At 43.9% G+C, this 18,491-nt stretch overlaps 1 protein-coding gene across 11 annotated transcripts in view; it reads right to left on the bottom strand.

The window, feature by feature from the left end:
* The window catches only part of LOC308080643 (inositol polyphosphate-4-phosphatase type I A-like), a 164,335-nt gene that overhangs the window by 43,561 nt on the left and 102,283 nt on the right, over positions 1 to 18,491 (bottom strand). For all 11 annotated transcript variants that reach the window (XM_080422550.1, XM_080422553.1, XM_080422552.1 and 8 more), the window contains exons 3-9: positions 13,970 to 14,214; positions 10,964 to 11,008; positions 10,586 to 10,704; positions 3,835 to 3,951; positions 2,868 to 2,947; positions 1,877 to 1,988; positions 1,096 to 1,186 (exon numbers count right to left, since the gene is read on the bottom strand). In XM_080422550.1, the coding sequence (XP_080278676.1) occupies positions 1,096 to 1,186; positions 1,877 to 1,988; positions 2,868 to 2,947; positions 3,835 to 3,951; positions 10,586 to 10,704; positions 10,964 to 11,008; positions 13,970 to 14,075 (670 nt within the window). In that variant the 5' untranslated portion in view covers positions 14,076 to 14,214. The remainder of the gene's footprint in view (positions 1 to 1,095; positions 1,187 to 1,876; positions 1,989 to 2,867; positions 2,948 to 3,834; positions 3,952 to 10,585; positions 10,705 to 10,963; positions 11,009 to 13,969; positions 14,215 to 18,491) is intronic.

Raw genomic sequence — 18,491 nt, 5'->3', positions numbered from 1 at the left:
AAAACATCTTCACCATATTTGGCGGCTACCAATAATACATGAGACAGCACAGAATCATGCAAGCCCGTTTACAGCTGCTTTTTTGGGCATCCCAAGTTGTCGGAAGCCTCTTACGGGCAACCTAAATTCTGACTTAGTCTTAGTCTTTTGAATAGTTTTATAGTCTTTTATAATAGTTTTAGTCCTATTTTAGTCATCTTAAATTGTTTAGTCTTAGTCGACTAAATATCAAAAGTCTTTTAGACTTTAAGTGTTTTAGTCTTAGTCAACAGAATTAACACTGATATTGGACATAACCTAAGCCAGTGGTTCTCAAAGTGAAGTCCGGGGACCCCCAGGGGTCCTTGGAGGGGTTCCAGGGGGTCCCCAGCTAAATGTGTTACTTTGGCTATTTAAAAGACAGCAGATATACAAGCTCACAGCGCGTCACTTCGTGCCAAGAACAACTTGGCACGAACACGCACACACAGGTCCAAACACACTGCATATCTCCGTGTGGACATCACAAGCGTGTTATCTTTATAGCGGTGATTCATCAGGTCTGTGTGAGAAGCCTGAGAACTCAGAGACAAACCTGTCACCAATGACTTCCTCCTAGATTATAATAATATATTCATATATTTATTGTCTGTTCTGTCAACACACATGTATGACAGAGAGAACAGAGGGAGAGAGATAAAGAGAGGGAGGGAGGGTGGTAGGTAGCCAGAGATGGAGAGGTGTAGATTCAGCAATTAGCTGGCTGAATCAGAAAGGGTGAGCGGTACAAAAAAACACTCTCAAGGACATTTATTGCTATATTTTTATCTGATCAGTCAATATATTTTTAGCTCATTTATATATAGTAATTAAAGTAATTCTATGGTTGATTTTTTATTGGATTTTGAACTTCTATTTTAGTGTGCACTTATACATTTCGCTGTGAAAATGTGTGAAACACTATTTAGTTTTTATGTGAATCATAAAAATGACAAATAAACCTAAAGGGATGGATGGATGGACATTGAATGGAAGTTGTAAAGTGCAGTGGGTTCAAGTAAAATTGTGTATATGACACACACACACACACACACACACACACACACACACACACACCTGATCGTAGCAGCAGGTCTTTGGACAGCGATGCGTACTTGGTTCTGACTCCCATGGACTCTGTCAGACTCTCGTCTACAGGCAGCACCGTCTGAAAACAACACGGATACCACTGATCATACTCGCTCCATTCAATCAATGACAGTTGTTGTCTTTAAAAGGTGCAGTAAGTGATTTTTTATTTTTTTAATAAGTGTTAAATAGCTTTACCTTCCCATAGTAATCATTGCTATAAAGTGTTTGTTCAGTAACAGGGGTAAATAATACCCATCTCCCCAACTCTTTAGTAAACAGAAAATTCATTTTCAGGCCAGGACACCAATCTTATCCAATTAGAAGAGAGAACCGATACAGGGCACAGGATAAACAAGCGCAATTGGAAGTAATGACACAAAGAAGTGAGGAAACAAAATTGAAACTGGAATACTATCAATTTGCAGCATGTCCCTAACATTCCTGACAGATATACACAGTGTGAAAGCTTTGGTCTGGGACGGATGAATCATGACTCATGACGGCCCACAACCACATACGACTGTCAAACTCTATTACAACATTTGACAGTAAACGTTTCTTTACTGTCAAATATATATATTTTTTCCTCTAATTTGTTTTTATCATTTTCTACAGGTTGGTCTGTGTCTGTCTGTGTGTCCGGAGAAAATCTCGCCAACTGCTGGACCAATAAGCACCACATTGTTTTTGCATAATATGGTATTTCATAGTTTTTTGAAAAAATAAAATTGAATTTATTTGGAGTCATATAACTGACGGCTCTTACCCGTCCGTTGATGGTGTCGGGGAGACGGGCTACGGGTGTTCTCTGGTCTCTCTTCTCCTCCATCTGCCAGGCCACTACGTTGATGTTCCCCACACGCTCGTTCTCTGCCGATCTGTCCATCCAACCAACCCACCAACAACCAACCGAGGTGAGAGAGACTGAATTCAGTGTTGGAAAGTCACTAAGTACATTTACTCACACAGTACAGTACTTACAGTAAGCACAATCTTTGAGGTACTTTTACTTTACAAGAGTTTTTCCAGTTTTCAATGTTTTTACTTCTACTCCCACTACATCTCACAGGCAAATATTATACTTTTTACTCCACTACAATTCCTTGAAAACTTTAGTTACTACTTACTTAAAACATACATTAACCACTTCAGCCCTTTTTAAACTTTGGCTATTTGAAAATAGACGATCTACAAGCTCACAACGCGTCGTGATGCAACGCGTTGTGAGCTTGTAGATCGACTATTTTCAAAAGATGTGTCAGGTTCTCCTCTAGACTGTGGAACCATTGGTGCACATGTTATGTCAAAAATTGTGGGCTGGACAATGTGGGCTATTTGCATTTTCTTTGCCTTTCTGTTATTTCATTGCGTTGTGTTTGTAATGGTGATATGGATCTCCCTGGGTCTGAAATAATGATTGAATCGAATTGAATTGATGAATGACAACATATTTGACAGAAGAACGAACACTAACAGGGCTCTAACTATAGTAGAAATGTAATTTTATCTGGAGACAAAACTCAATAGAAGTCAATCTAATTCCAGTCCATCGATATAGAAAGGCAGACGGTGCTGAATGTTTCTGCCAAAAACAGATGATTTGATAAAGCATCATCTCACATCTGGCTGAGTAGAGGATAGTATTGATGCTAATACCGGCTCAACTCCTCTCTCTCTCTCTCTCTGTGTGTCTGTGTGTGTGTGTGTGTGTGTGTGTGTGTGTGTGTGTGTGTGTGTGTGTGTGTGTGTGTGGTTACCTCAGTTCGAGCTGTAGCCTGTGGGTCTTTTCCTGCAACAGTTCCTTAACAGGAAACAGGGCGGAGCCCAACATGTACATCTAAGAGAGAGAGAGAGAGAGAGACCGACAGAGAGAGAGAGACCGACAGAGAGAGACAGAGAGACAGAGAGAGACAGAGAGATTCAGAGAGATTCAGAGAGAGCCTCTGTGCCATTTAACCAGGCTTCAGAGTTCCTACATACTGTACGTAGAACCTAGACCTTTTCTTTTCTTTCTTTCTAAAAAATAGCAGAAATAGCAGATCTACAAGCTTACAACAGAAAGCTGCTAGGATTTAGAAGGCATTTGTATAGAATTGGCTCAGGTCTTAATGGGTCTTAAGTGGTTAAGGACTCAACCACCAGTTGGTTGAGCCCCCCCCCCCCCCCCACCGCATCATGTGCTGAAACAAGGCCTTAAATCTGCCTACAAAGTCATGCAGTGTGACCGCAAGGGTGTGACATCTGATCATCTGATCAATGATCAATCCCTGTGTGAAGTTTAATCTCCCCGGTCCAGTCAGTGTGGGGAGAGATTGTACTGTACAATGGTCTTACTGCAGTGGACTGACCTCTGCATTAACCTAATGTATGGAATTATAACACCATTCATTGTCACTATAATTTACGGTATTAACCCAGTAAGACCTGAGGCCGATTCTACAAATGCCTTCTAAATCAGTAGTTCTGACACTTTTTAATGTCAAACCCCAAATTGATATTATATTTGGCCGCGGACCCCCATCTGAAAAGGTTTTGTGCCAGGGACCCCCACAAGAGAAGATTTGCAATTTTTGAAAAATCCCTGGCACAAAATATTTTTGAGATGCGGGGGTCCGCAGCCAAATACATATCATTTTGGGGTCGTTGACATGAAAAAGTTTGAGAACCACTGGTCTAGAGGACAGGGGGAGGGACGGGGGGGGACGGGGGGGTATGGCTGCGTACCGTGCCCTGGGAGCGGTCCTTGACATCGTACACGGCCAGCTTGACCTGCGTCTGTTGGTTGATGTTGGAATCCTGGAAGAAGGCGATGCTGCTCAGGTAGATGGGGTTACTGGTTCCCTGTGAACAGTGTTAGATCAGGTTGTGAGTATGGTTACTGGTTCCCTGTGAACAGTGTTAGATCAGGTTGTGAGTATGGTTACTGGTTCCCTGTGAACAGTGTTAGATCAGGTTGTGAGTATGGTTACTGGTTCCCTGTAAACAGTGTTAGATCAGGTTGTGAGTATGGTTACTGGTACCCTGTAAACAGTGTTAGATCAGGTTATGAGTATACTGGTTCCCTGTAAACAGTGTTAGATCAGGTTATGAGTATGGTTACTGATACCCTGTAAACAGTGTTAGATCAGGTTATGAGTATACTGGTTCCCTGTAAACAGTGTTAGATCAGGTTATGAGTATACTGGTTCCCTGTAAACAGTGTTAGATCAGGTTATGAGTATACTGGTTCCCTGTAAACAGTGTTAGATCAGGTTATGAGTATGGTACTAGATCTCAAGAAGTATAGAAATGTGAGAATTCCTAGACAGCGCCCCAACCAATCAAATAGTGTTTTACTGTAAATGTAGTTCAGTTTAGGCACAGGTTAATTAAATAAAATGAATGTATTAGTTACGTTTAAGCACTGCTGGTACGCTTTGTCTGGTGTGGTTAAGGTTAAGCACTATCTTTGAAAAGATCACCAGCACTCACTCTGTCCTTTTAGGATCTCTTTTTTAATTTGTAGAAAGCCCCAGGCAGCAGCAGATCACACACAGACGTTTCAACGGCCTTCCTCACGCTGGGGAAGGCCGTTGGCTTGAAACGTCCGTGAGTGATCTGCTGCTGGCTGGGGCCACACAAAAAAATAAGAGATCCTAAAAGTGAGTGCTGGTGACCTTTTCAAAGATACTGTTTCTGTCAGAACCGTGCACCCGATACATGTGAACTGTGAACTATTCAACTGATGAGTGCTCCCTGCTCGCCTTTCCTTTTTAAGGTTAAGCACTAACGAGAGTTATGCATATAACTAAGGTTCTACGAATTCCGGATGACCGCCAGAGGCAGTGTTTTCAACACCTGGATATCCATCACGCGCTCGCGTATGGGTCGAATATTAATACCAACAAAGTCACTCGTGACCTGTGTGCACGCACGCCACCTATATAGGGGCGGGGCACACAGCGTTCATCCTCATGAAATCTTTTCGTCGAGAATGAGATTCCGAGTGACAGTCAACTCTGGCGGTCATCCGGAATTCGTAGAACCTTAGTTATATGCATAACTCTCGTTCTACTTCATTCCTACTGACCGCCAGAGGCAGTGTTTTCAACACCTGGATGACTAATACCAACATAGTCACGAGGAATCTGCGCTTACCGAAGTCGGTTTGCAGATAGAATAAACAGACAACACCACAGCCGTCGCCACAGGATGCGAGACGGCCAGGTTGACTATATATAGGAGCGGGCAAAAGCCCATGAAAGATGAAGCCCAATCGGCTGCATCTCCTGGCCTGCTCCAAGCCTGTATCACTGAGGGAGAGGCTCTGGCAACACCCACAGTCAAGAAAGGCCTTGGGGGAACCTAGAGGCCCACTGAAGACGTACATTTGCCTGAACGCAGCAATGAAAGTCTCCATTAAGCCAAGGCACAGCTGTGCCCTTCCTCACAGACAAATACAACCAAACTCCAGCCATCACGGCTATGTCCTGCCACAGAGCCCGGACGGGACACAATAGGCAGGTACTAGAATGCAGTTGCTCCACCTCTGGTTGAGGAGCAAACTAACAAATCAACAGGCTAGCTGACGTGAAATGCAGAAAGCCTCTGAGGACGTGAGGAGGGGTCGGCCATATGGTAAACCCAGACCCATCGGAATCCCACTTTAACAGTCTCTGGCAATGGCCAGGGCATGAAGCCCATCTACTCACTTTTGCAGATGAAGCAGTGAGGACAAAGAGTACTAGCAGATAGTCATCTGAGAGCAGCCCGATGTACCGGCTGGGGACAAAGCTTCCAATACCACAGGCAAGCATCATGAAGGCACCCATGCCACCTGTGGGGGCCACACGCGGAGAGCATCTCAATGGTAGAGAGGCTGAACCCTCTATCTAACATCATCCGCAGATATCTAGGGCAGCATAAGCACAGAGCAACGCTCCAACCTATGCAGTGGCCCTTGTCCCGACTAGAGCACAGTCTACACTCGCTGGCGTGCAACGCCCTGGTGTACGATGCACAAAAATCCAGTAATTTTTGGACAATAGTTTTGAATTTCAGTGGTCAATGACGCAGCCGAAGGTTAGGAGTGAGGATGCCACATGCACCTCCCCCCCCTAACTGTGACAGGAGATCTTGTCTCTGTGGAGAGGCCAAGGCACTTCATTGAGAAGCTGCAGTAGGCCAGAGCATCTTGCCCTAACGGACTGGTCTGCCCCGGAAGGGAGACCTACAGTCAACAACGCGTTATGCCCTCAAGGCTAACGGTACTACCGCTCTGCCATACCTATGCCCGTGATCCGAACTGCTATCGGATCCAAGAGGCTTCCAGTGGGAAACATGTCCGCAGCCTGGACTGTACACCCAACAAGCTCATTGCTATGAAATTTGCAAGATGAGGCAAGGTCCACGAAGGGAGCTTCCAAGCCTCCTGCAGAGACTGACTGGGTCAAGCGCCCCAGAAGGCAGACTGTTGACATATTGTGTTATTGAACACGCCATAACATCCTGAGGACCATTAGCGACACTGGCTGGAGACCCTCACCATTCTGTTGCAGTCTTGGGGTTCGAAGCCCAAGCCACAAAATATATATGCACATTTGTACAAGCGTGAAATGTGTCCGCTGTATTTATTTACCCATCCTAGAACTACTAGGAGCAGTGAGCAGCCATTCTCCGGCGCTCATGGGGCAATTAGGGGCTCGGACAGGGACACACATTGACCCACTTCTGGCCTGGCGTCAAACCCGGGACACCCAGAGGCTCTGGCTCATTACCAAAGTAGACAGTGCCAATTCTCTAATCATGCAAGCAACCGCCTAGAGTGATAGGCGCTGTATAGGCGCTGGGTAGGCGCTGGGTAGGCGCTGGGTAGGCGCTGGATAGGCACTGGATAGGCGCTGGATAGGCGCTGGATAGGCGCTGGATAGGCGCTGTGTCTGCGCATCAACACTCGCATGCCGGAGGGCCAGGGCGAGGTAGTCAAGGGAATGTCCAATACGTCACATTCCAGCCGCTGTGGCATGGCTCTAGTTAGCAGACCAGCTAAAACTGTGGCCATGAGCAACGGTCATCCAGCTCAACAGCTTCATCTAGTGACACCACCAGAGAAGCAATGTTCATAGTTTAGGCGTTTAGCAGGCGCTCTTAATCCGGATCGACTTACAGTAAGGTAATGTAAGTAAAGTAAGCAATGTTGGCATCAACCACTAGCCTTAGGTCTAGGCCATATTGGGCTGTACTCCCCATGGCTGACCAGTCCTTGGTAAGAGGTTCTGGAACTGGCCCACATGCCAAATCTCATGATGTACGGCACCGAGGGTGTACAACGACGATAGTTGTTGGACGCATCCATTTAGGCCAAGCCGTTATATGGCCAGCTGGGCTATGTACTCTCAACGCTTTCGTCCAGCGACAAGCAGTAGCGGAGCTACACACTCCCAATGCCAGCGGTATATTCCAGTGGGCGCACGCCGCAGTGGCGTGGTCCCTCCAAAAGCGGCAGAGCGAGACACACTCTCAACGCTAATACTTTCCACTCCTTTCTTCCAGCGACAAGCAGTAGCGGAGCGAGACACACTCCTAATGCTTACGCTATATGGCGGTGGGCCGCCCGTCATGGTTTCTCAAAGCGGCAGAGCGAGATGCACTCTCAACGCTAATCCTTTTCCCTTCTTTCGTCGATTGACAAGCAGTCCCCGAGACACACTCCCAATGCTAGGGGTATATTCCATTGGGGGGGCACGCCGCAGTGGCGCTTACAAATGCAAAATACAGCATGCAGCTGGTATAACATGACTGTCAGTCATTATTTCTTGTTTCTTTTTCCCTGTCCAGCCTCATCATGATTTGTGTGCATGGGGATCTCATCTTAAACAAGCTCAGTGCTTAATGAGTTTTCCAATTTAGTAGACCTTGTATTGTGAATTTGTACTTCCATGTACTGCTTTCAATACAGTGGCCAAGAGTTCGTCATCCTGACAATTCCTCTAGCTGAGAAAGCATCCAGAGGGCTCAATGCTAGCATCCCTGTGGGAGGCAAATCCGCCCCAACCAGGCCAACCCAGTCGACCTTTCTGCCAGCAGTATGCCGCTGCAATTAGCCAAATATTCACAGCCATAGCCTGTGTCAGGCACCATAGTCAGGACATGACCGGCACAAGTAATGGACCTTCCCTTCTGGGACCAGCAATTGTTGCAATAATCCATGGGCAACAGCAACAGAGTGAGACACTCAATACTACTGATGACGTAGCCGTAGCAAAAGCGAGAATCATTCAGGCTACAGTGTCAAGGACACAGTATGATAGTCAAGAAGTGGCAAAGCAAAACACACTTCAATCGTCATATAGAATTCTTTAAGAAAATTTCACTACCAAGCACATAGTATTATCTGGATAGCAGCAGAGTGACATACACTCAAGCTACGATATCAGTATTCACAGTATACTGCATATGTTGAATAGCAGTAGTGAGTACCAGGTACACACAGTATTAGTGGGTAACAGCAGCAGAGTGAGATACACTTGTGCTATTGGTAACGTAGCCATAGCAACAGAGCGAGAATCGTTCAAGCTACAGCGTCAAGTACATATGTACTTGTTAATGTATTGTGTCTTGGACACAATTAACACAATTAACATTAATGTTAATTAATGTTGTCTTGGACCCCAGGAAGAATAGCTGCTGGTTTCCCTTTTTGCCGCAGCTAATGGGGATCCATTGCCAATAAACAAAGCTTATTGATTATCAGTACCCAGAGTACAATGTTACTAATATGTAACTTTGTCGTAGCAAGGAGCGACAACCACTCAAGCCACAGTGTCAAGTCATGTGTCAAGTACCCACAGTATGAAAACCAAGTGATGGCAAGGCAAGACACACTTGAACCATACCAGTATTATAATGCCATTTTACTACCAAGCACAAAGCAGTATAACCTGAATAGCAGCAGCGAGTCACACTCAAGCTATGATACACACTCAAACTGTGAGGTTAAGCACACACAGTGGCAGTATTGGCATATATGCTGCTTAAGTCAGCTGTCATTGATCAGCGAGACCTCTTTTATCCCATTAAGACCTGGAACTGTGTCATTTTTAGATTTGAGCTAAAAAGCATTATTTACACTTTGGGCTATTCAAAAATAGCAGATCTACAAGCTCATAGCGCGGCCCAAGTACATGTAGTAATAGGTACACAGTATATCGTCCAATAACGACAGAGTGAAGCACACTATGGATGTCCTTTATTAGCTGCAGCTAAATTATATTTGGACTGGTTAAATTGGGGTTTGAACCAGGGACCTACAGACTTGCAGGTAGACAGTGTACTGACTGAGCCGGATAGCAATCAAGCTAACACGCGCCATATGTCTGGTAGATAGAATGTCTGCGTCAAAGTGAGAACCACTTTCAGCAAAAACATTCACAGAAGAGCGCTCATACAGTGGTGTAAAGTAACTAAGTACATGTACTCAGTACTGTACTTTAAGTACAATTTCGCTTAGGTATTTGTACTTTAATGGAGCCCAGTTATCTGCCACTGCGCGCATTAACGCCTTGGTCGTCTCCTCGAGGCGAAAGAACACCTTCTATGAGACACATTAACCAGTCAATCTGGCTCCACCGCCGTCGTGTCATCGAGGCGAGAGACGGTCTTCTCAAAGCGGCAGAATGGGATACATCCTCAACGCTGAATACTTTCCCCTCTTTTACTTTATTTGTCTGTAAACAGCACAATACATGCACTCACCGTCGCCAATGCACAGCTATGGCTCCATAGTTATCCGTGCCAGGTTCAACAACAACGGTGGAGTGGGGAAAGTCAACGGTGTTATTGTCGTTAGCTCCAATGCTAGCAAGCAACCGCTAACTCCATTCACCGTCGCACTTTTTTTTTTTTCCTTTTTTTCCCTTGTTCCTTTCCGACAGCCCCTATAAACGGGGTAACGTAATTCCATGGTAGCAGGCTACGCAGTCTCTGGAGGACGGACCGTAGTCCGTAGCCCCAACCGTGTTGGTTACGAAACTTCACGCGCAGCTGCAAGTATCGACCTACGCTCTTGGAGGCGAAAAGATGAAAGAGGATGAACGCTGTGTGCCCCGCCCCTATATAGGTGGCGTGCGTGCACACAGGTCACGAGTGACTTTGTTGGTATTAATATTCGACCCATACGCGAGCGCGTGATGGATATCCAGGTGTTGAAAACACTGCCTCTGGCGGTCAGTAGGAATGAAGTAGAACCTTCTGTACAGTATGTGTTTGCATGTATATGTGTGTATGTGTGTGTGTGCGTGCGTGTGTTTGATTGATTGAATACTTTATCAGACAGAAATGTAAACAGCACGTGGTACACAGTAAGACATTAAGGCTAAAAGGATAACACAAAAAAAGTCCTAGGGACTTGTTTCCATTGTGGTCCTATGTATTCAATTCATCAACATAGCATACAAATGTAAACACAATAATTAAGAGTTAAGTGTGTGTGTCGTACCTCTATGACCTCAGTCTGAGCGTGTTTGGTCCAAAATGCCTGAGGAGGGGTGGTGCAGCTCGCTGCTACGAAGCTGTTGGGCTTACGGTCCAACGCAGGGGTCACCAGCTCTGTACAGGCTACACACACACACACACACACCACACACACACACACACACACACACACACACACACACACACACACACACACACACACACACACACACACACACACACACACACACACACGAAAGAGAAGATTTATGTTGTTAAATATCTGATCTACAAGCTCTTGCAGACATTCTGAAGACGGCAGATGTAAGTCAAAGCGTTGATAAAAAAAGCTTTGACTGGAAGCCCTTTTATGCAAAAATGTAAGGCTGCAGTGTTTACTCACCCACACTGAACTCTAGTACCGGTTCATCTGGGTCTTGACTATTTCCTGTCAAGCACAGTTCACATGTCACAACGATGTTAAAAAACATATAGGATTATTCCATTAAAACCGTGTCATTTTAAGATTTCTTTGGCCAAATTTTTTTTTGCAGATCTACAAGCTCATAGCGTGGCACTCGGTGCCGTGCTATGAGCTTGTATATCTGCTATTTTTTTTTATCGTGGCAAATGTGTGCAAATCTTTGAATACAGTATTTGAAGCGAAACATTTTTAACTCTGATCTGTGCTTCTGGGGGGTCCCTGGAACAAAATATTTTGAGATGGGGGTCCGCGGCCAAATACCTATCATTTTGGGTGGTCCTTGACACCACTGATATAGCAACATACTGTTAGGATTTAGAAAACATTTTTTAGATATGTATTTGGCCGCGGACCCCCATCTCAAAATGTTTCGTTCCAGGGACCCCCCATCTCAAAATGTTTTGTTCCAGGGACCCCCATGAAGCAAAGATTTGAGTTACAAATGTTCACTTTAAAAAACAATATATATATTCAAAGATTCAAATTTTCAAGATTTTTCCAAAATAGCAGATCTTGTAAATCTGCTATGTTTTGAATAGCCAAAGAAATCTAAAATGACAGAGATGTGTTCCCGGATTGAATGTGACACATACAGTGCATAAAGTAATAAATACATACACAACCACACCATATACAGTGTATATACATATATATATATATATATATTACTACAAAGTAAAAAGGCAAACAAATGTAACAGCGCACGTTCATTTTATGTTTTCTTCCACCACCATACATACATACATAAATACATGTATGTACACAAATGGTAGATACAAACTGCACATCATCTGTAACCCACACACAACCACTTTGACCATCTACCTCAAATTCACCATCTCTAGTGTGCACTACTACCCCAACTTCATGTCTAAGCTGAATTCTAAACATAAACATTTCTTTATAAAGATATAACCTACTTTTCCTTTGGAGTCAAATCTAGGATCATTGCCAACTCAGCCGTTTCTAGGTCGGTTCTGCTCATCTCTAGTTCTTCACACACAGAAGTGTGTGTACTGTGTACACACAGATACTAAATATATACAGTATTTATACTGTATATACCGTAGGCCTGGTCACTATCAATGTCAGGATTATATCAAACCTTTACCTCGATTACAATTAATGAGTGATTGTTTTTAAACTAGTGAGCTATTTTCACTCGTTTTGAACGCTACCATTGTGCAACGAAGAATAATACAGGATTAAGTGGTAAAAAATTAGATAATCTTTTTTCGGGTCAATTCGTTGAAATGTACGGGTTTTTGTTTTAACCCATTCAATCCGGTAACGCATCTACAAATGTCTTCTAAGTCCTAACAGTTTTCTGAAAAACCTATGTTTCTATATCAGTGGTGCTGAAACCTTTTCATGTCAAGGACCCCCAAAATGATATGTATTTGGCCGCCGACCCCCATCTCAAAATATGTTGTTCCAGGGACCCCCCAGAAGCAAAGAAAAAACAGGTTCCCTGTTTATCTGCATTACACCTGCAGCATGCTAGGGCGGAAGTGAATGGGATTCCCTCTTTCTTTGGTGTTTCGCCTAGATTGCGTCTAAACCCAAATATTTTAACTGCACTAAAACTATGCCTAACCCTAACCCTAACCTCACAAACACTATGCCTAACGCTAACCTTAACCTTAACCCTAACCTCACAGAAATTAGGCCTAAACCTAACATCACAAACACTATGCCTAACGCTAACCTTAACCCTAACCTCACAGAAATTACGCCTAAACCTAACCTCACAAACACTATGCCTAACGCTAACCTTAACCTTAACCTTCATCCTACCGTACGCTGAGATCTCACGTCTGGTCGAGACCAGTTGTTGACGTTGGCTGCGCCCGTTTATTCCATTCTAGACCTGCGGAGCAGCATTGTCTGACTGTCTGACAGGCATCTAGACACATACCACTCCTAAATGTATATCTACACAAAAAAATAATCCTGTGAAAATATAACATTTTATAAAGTAATTTAAACCAACGGCTTTAACAGTCATTCAGTTGCATTGGCTATTTCAAAATAGCAGATCTGCAAGCTCAAAAACGGGTCGCATCGCGACGCGTTGTGACCTTGTAGATCTGCTATTTTCAAAATATACAGCGCTTCTGCAAGCGCATTTTCGGGACTCCCGACGATCTTTTCATGGACAGTGAGGTGTACAAACTTACAGTAGCTTGTCCTATGTTATGGAGTTATGTCATAGAGAGTTTTGAAGACTACAACCTGGCTGGGTTAAGGATATAAACCCGACGCTCCAATCTCTTATTAACGTGGCGGCACGGAATCACTGCCGCCCGAGTGAGTGAGTGTGAGTGAGTGAGTGAGTGAGTGAGTGAGTGAGTGAGTGAGTGAGTGTGTGTGTGTGTGTGTGTGTGTGTGTGTGAGAGAGGGGCGTGTGCGTGTTTGTGTGTGGCGAGGCGATCGGGGGAAAATCTTTCTTATTGGCTTTTGATGTCTTTGGTCGTATTCTGGTTCTTCTTCATGTTGTAAAATCGGGTCGTTTTGAGAATATTTAAGGGCGTGTTATTTAAATGAAGCTCGTTTTCAGACGTGAGATTTATCAAAGCTCCGACCTGATGTACACCAGGATTGGCTGTGTAGGATTCGTTGATAAATGTGACTTCGACCGAATATATGGAAAAATATAAGCCGGTTTATACGCTCCGTTGATAAATGAGGGCCACTATGCCTAACGCTAACCTTAACCTTAACCCTAACCTCACAGAAATTAGGCCTAAACCTAACCTCGAAACCCTGTCCGTCTGGGCGAAACACCGGGGAAAGAGACTCTCCCGGAAGCGAACAGATATGGAATGAAGCAGTAGGAGGGCAATGGCGCCGCACTGGAGAAGAAGGGCCAAGAATAATGAATTAATTGCCCCAGCCCTTATATACAGTAATACACAGTCTTACCTGCGAGGGCCAGTCCGATCATCTCGTTGGACAGTTCGAAGGTGCTGGCCCTGTAGACCGACCAGGGCCTGGGGAGACGAGCCCCTCGCTCCCTACCTCCCGCCATGCCTGCGCTCCTCCCACACTCTCTCTCTCGCTCTCTCTCACACACACGTCGTCACAAAAACACAGTCACACACACTCCCGTGTGACGTGCACGTCTTTCCGCGCAGCTCCACGACTGCTCTGGTTAGCGTCTCTCCTCTCTGGATGGAGACAGTGGAGAGAGAGAGAGAGAGAGAGAGAGAGAGAGAGAGAGAGAGAGAGAGAGAGAGAGAGAGAGAGTTTTTGGACATATGAGGTTTCCACCTGACAGAGACTTTTGATTGTCGTTTGACACTCGCTTTGGCAATTTAAAGTTTAAACATTATGTCATTTTCTGATGCCAATAAAGCTTCTTTGAATTGAAATTGAATTGCAGAGAGAGATGGAGAGATGGAGAGAGAGAGGAGAGACAGAGAATGAAAGAATGACACATCAGGACAATCACACAAATACACATTGACAGAGAACATGATTTTAGAAAGAGAGAGAGAATCTTCATGTATCATGGTGCCTCTATCGCTCTCAGTGATAGAAACAGCATGATAGAGAGAATGATAGGAAGAGAAACAAGATGGAGAGAGAGAGAGAGAGAGAGAGGCACGTGTGTGGGAGCATGCAGCTGAACATCTCTCTGCCTCCTGTCTCCCATGGCGATCTGCCTCCTCACTGCTGCTGCTCACACTGTGTGTGTGTGTGTGTGTGTGTGTGTGTGTGTGTGTGTGTGTGTGTGTGTGTGTGTGTGTGTGTGTGTGTGTGTGTGTGTGTGTGTGTGGGTGTGTGTGTGTGTGTGTGTGTGTGTGTGTACACAGCAGATTCTGCATGATTTGTTGTGTGAACCGACATAGGTCTGTATGAAGTATGAGTTTGAGTTTAAGTGCTATAAGTGTTATAAGTGTTATAAGTGTGTGTGTGTGTGTGTGTGTGTGTGTGTGTGTGTGTGTGTGTGTGTGTGTGTGTGTGTGTCTCAATTGCACAGCATCATCTGCATGATTTGCTATGTGAACTGACATAAGTCTATAGAGTTTGTGTTTTTGATTGTGTGTGTGTGTGTGTGTGTGTGTGTGTGTGTGTGTGGGGGTGTGTGTGTGTGTGTGTGTGTGTGTGTGTGCGTGTGCATGTTTTCTGTCTCTGGCTTGCATCAGTGTGTGTTTTCCCTCTCTCATCCTCTCCCTTGCGTCTTCTCTCCCTTATAGTTGTTCTCTCCTCCCTCCCCCTCTTATCTCCTTATCCTCGAACTTCACCTCCTTTGCATCCTCCTGTTCTGTTCTCTTTCTCTCCGTTTTACTTTTATCATATCATCTCTGGATGTATTATCCCTCTCTCTCTCCCACAAGTGAGTGACACCCACAGCCACAACACTAGGGGGAGGGGCCTTGATCTGGTACCTCCCACATTTAGAACAAACATGGGACATTCTCATTCTACTGCTCTGCCACCAAAATATGGAATGCCCTAGTGTTGATTTCGTCGACTAAAACTATGACACAAAATATGTAATTTTTTTCGGACAAAAACTAAATAAAAACTAAGCTACGATGACTAAAACTAAGACTAGATATATTGCAATTTTGTCAACAAATACAAACTAGACTAAAATGTTAGTGAGGGACTAGTGGAGAAGAGATCCAGTAGAACTAAAAGACAAGTCATTGTATGTTTGGTTGCGCTCAGGTGTTGTGCTCTGAAAATAGCAGATCTACAAGCTCACAACGTGTCGTATCTTATATTATTTAACAATTTGGCCAATGTTTGACCAGTATAGTATAGTTTGTTGATCACTTTTAAATGAGGAGTTCACCCAAAAAAAGACTTATTTTCGATCAATTGCACACCCTATGAAGCCTTGAATCCATGGATTCTTTTTTGTTTTTGTTGCATTCCTAAGCTAATAATTTGATGACCGTCTCCTACCGGCTAATGTATCCGGTAGGAGACACAAAGTAGATTATTTGTGTCTCCTACCGGAAATACACACGGTCATCAAATTATTAGCTTAGGAATGCGACAAAAACAAAAAAGAATCCATGGATTCAAGGCTTCATAGGGTGTGCAATTGACAGAAAATAAGTAATTTTTTGGGTGAACTCCTCCTTTAATGCAGTAATGGTCTTTTTTCATTTCATTTTTTTTTTTTTACATTTTCGATCTCTTTACTGACATCTGGGGCCCGCCCAAAAATCATGTGGGGACCCCCCTTGGGACCCCCGACCCACATGTTGAGTACCACTGCCCTAAACAATTGATAAAGATAGTTGTGTGTGTGTGTGTGCTTTTTTTCTTGTTGCTCACTCTATAGCTTTAAAGGTCATAATGAATGGGACCAATAATGTCATTATTCTATTCAGACATTAAACAGTACTGTTTGGCCTAGATCCCCCAAAATGAGATTAGTGTGCTTAGTTTAGCTTGCAAGCTGCTATAAATTATGATTGTGTCATTTTTTTTCTTGTTTCACCCTGCATGCATGGCAGCGTATTGTAATCAGTCCTGGCTGTGTGTGTCAGTCTGAGAACCAAATAACCTCCAGAACGGACGTCTGGATTGTCAGGATCAAGATCACAGTCAATATGGAGAACAAATGATCAGATGATCTGCTATTTTGCGTGAATGGATTTGTGTAGAGTGAAATAAGAGCGTGCCAAATGTGCTCTTTACAGGCCAGTTTTATCAAGTGTAGAGGGTTTACGTGGTACTAAATTTGCAGCTCAACAAAAGCCAATTCATCCTAGTTTATAACGGAGGACATGCACTATATAACATTACAAAAATGTCAATCTAGGAAAAGTAAAAAGGGAGGAAAAAAAGGATAGACTATATTGTTCCGAGGGTAAATGTTCCCAGGCTGGAGCTGCTAATGAGTCCATCAACAGCCACGTGTCCATGATGATCCAGACTGAAGACCCATTAGTATCAGTTTGATTGTGTTAGCTGTGTACGCATTAAAGAAGAACAGAGCAGGCTGCCCTGTTATGCAATTATGACTTGACAAGATATGACAGCGCATTACTGTTCACAAGATGAGTCGGACGTGTGCATATGTGTGTGCGTGCGCACAAACATGCACGCTCGCGCACACAAAACCATGCTCAATCCATCTTAATGAGACAGCTGGGTTGGGCAGGCCAAATGTGCACACTTGTGCAAACAAAACACTAGTCGCACACGCACACACACACCAGGCTGAAGGACTTGTTAGCTGAGCAGAGTGACTGTAGCGCTGATGAATGCAATAAAACACAACTGTGTGTGTGTGTGTGTGTGTGTGTGTGTGTGTGTGTGTGTGTGTGTGTGTGTGTGTGTGTGTGTGTGTGTGTGTGTGTGTGTGTGTGTGTGTGTGTGTGTGTGTGTGTGTGTGTGTGTGTGAGTGGGCATGTTTGGGTTTGTGTGTGTGTGTATGTGGGTGGGTGCTTCTGCACATGCATAGCATAATGTAGCACAAACCAGTGTACTACCCACATGGTTAGCTGTGTTGCTCATACAAGTTGTACCTCGTTGTAAAGATGACTAATCAGGCTTTCCCATGGTATAAAATACAATACCAATCGGTGTTGTTGATGGGGGGAAATAATCGACCGAAATAGAGTTTCCAAACTTTTTTTGAGGAGTCTATATGGTACCAACAAGTACAAAAGAGTGTACAGTGTATACACAGAGACACAGCGCCTCATTACAATATTTCCGCAGATATACAAGCTCATAGAGCGTCACTTCGTGCCACATTATGAGCTTGTGGATCTGCTATTTTTGAATATATGTATTTTTTTTAATGAAAAATGTTAACTCAAATATTGGCTTCTGGAGGTCCTTGGCAAAAAGAGTATACAGTATGCAGTAAACACACAGAATTAGAGCTTCATTACAATAATGTATTCAACTAACAAGAACTTTATGTAAACTGTATATATAAAATGATACACTGTAATGACTCAACATTCATCCTAACGTGATCCGACAACTCTGAAACACTAAATCCTTCTCTAAACGCACTTCCAATGTCGCAGTTCCACTTTTGTTTTGGGCCCCCAAACCTGGGGGAGTGAAACATCCATTTGCTCTGAATCCAAATTGCAGTCACATTTTCCACTCCTAAAGCCAGAAACACAACAGGTTGACACTTCCCAGACAATCGACCGCTTGCTTCCAACGCTCTGGGATAAGAAGGAGCCTGTGATCAAAGGACGGTCACAACGCTCACCCACATAAAGCCTGGGATATACTGTACTTGGCAATCTACAAGAAAATAGGCAATCTACAAGAACATAGGCAATCTACTGCACAAGAAAATAAGCAATCAACAAGAACATAGGCAATCTACTGTACAAGAAAATAAGCAATCAACAAGAACATAGGCAATCTACAGTACAATCTACAAGAAAATAATCTACTGTCTGTACAAGAAAATAGGCAATGAATCTACAAGAAAATAGGCAATCTACAA

This window comes from Gymnoscopelus braueri (genome assembly GCF_963280865.1).
Source record: "Gymnoscopelus braueri genome assembly, chromosome: 24".
Lineage (NCBI taxonomy): Eukaryota > Metazoa > Chordata > Actinopteri > Myctophiformes > Myctophidae > Gymnoscopelus > Gymnoscopelus braueri.
Note: the sequence above shows the minus strand (reverse complement) of the source record. Positions and strands in the feature narration are given on the sequence as shown.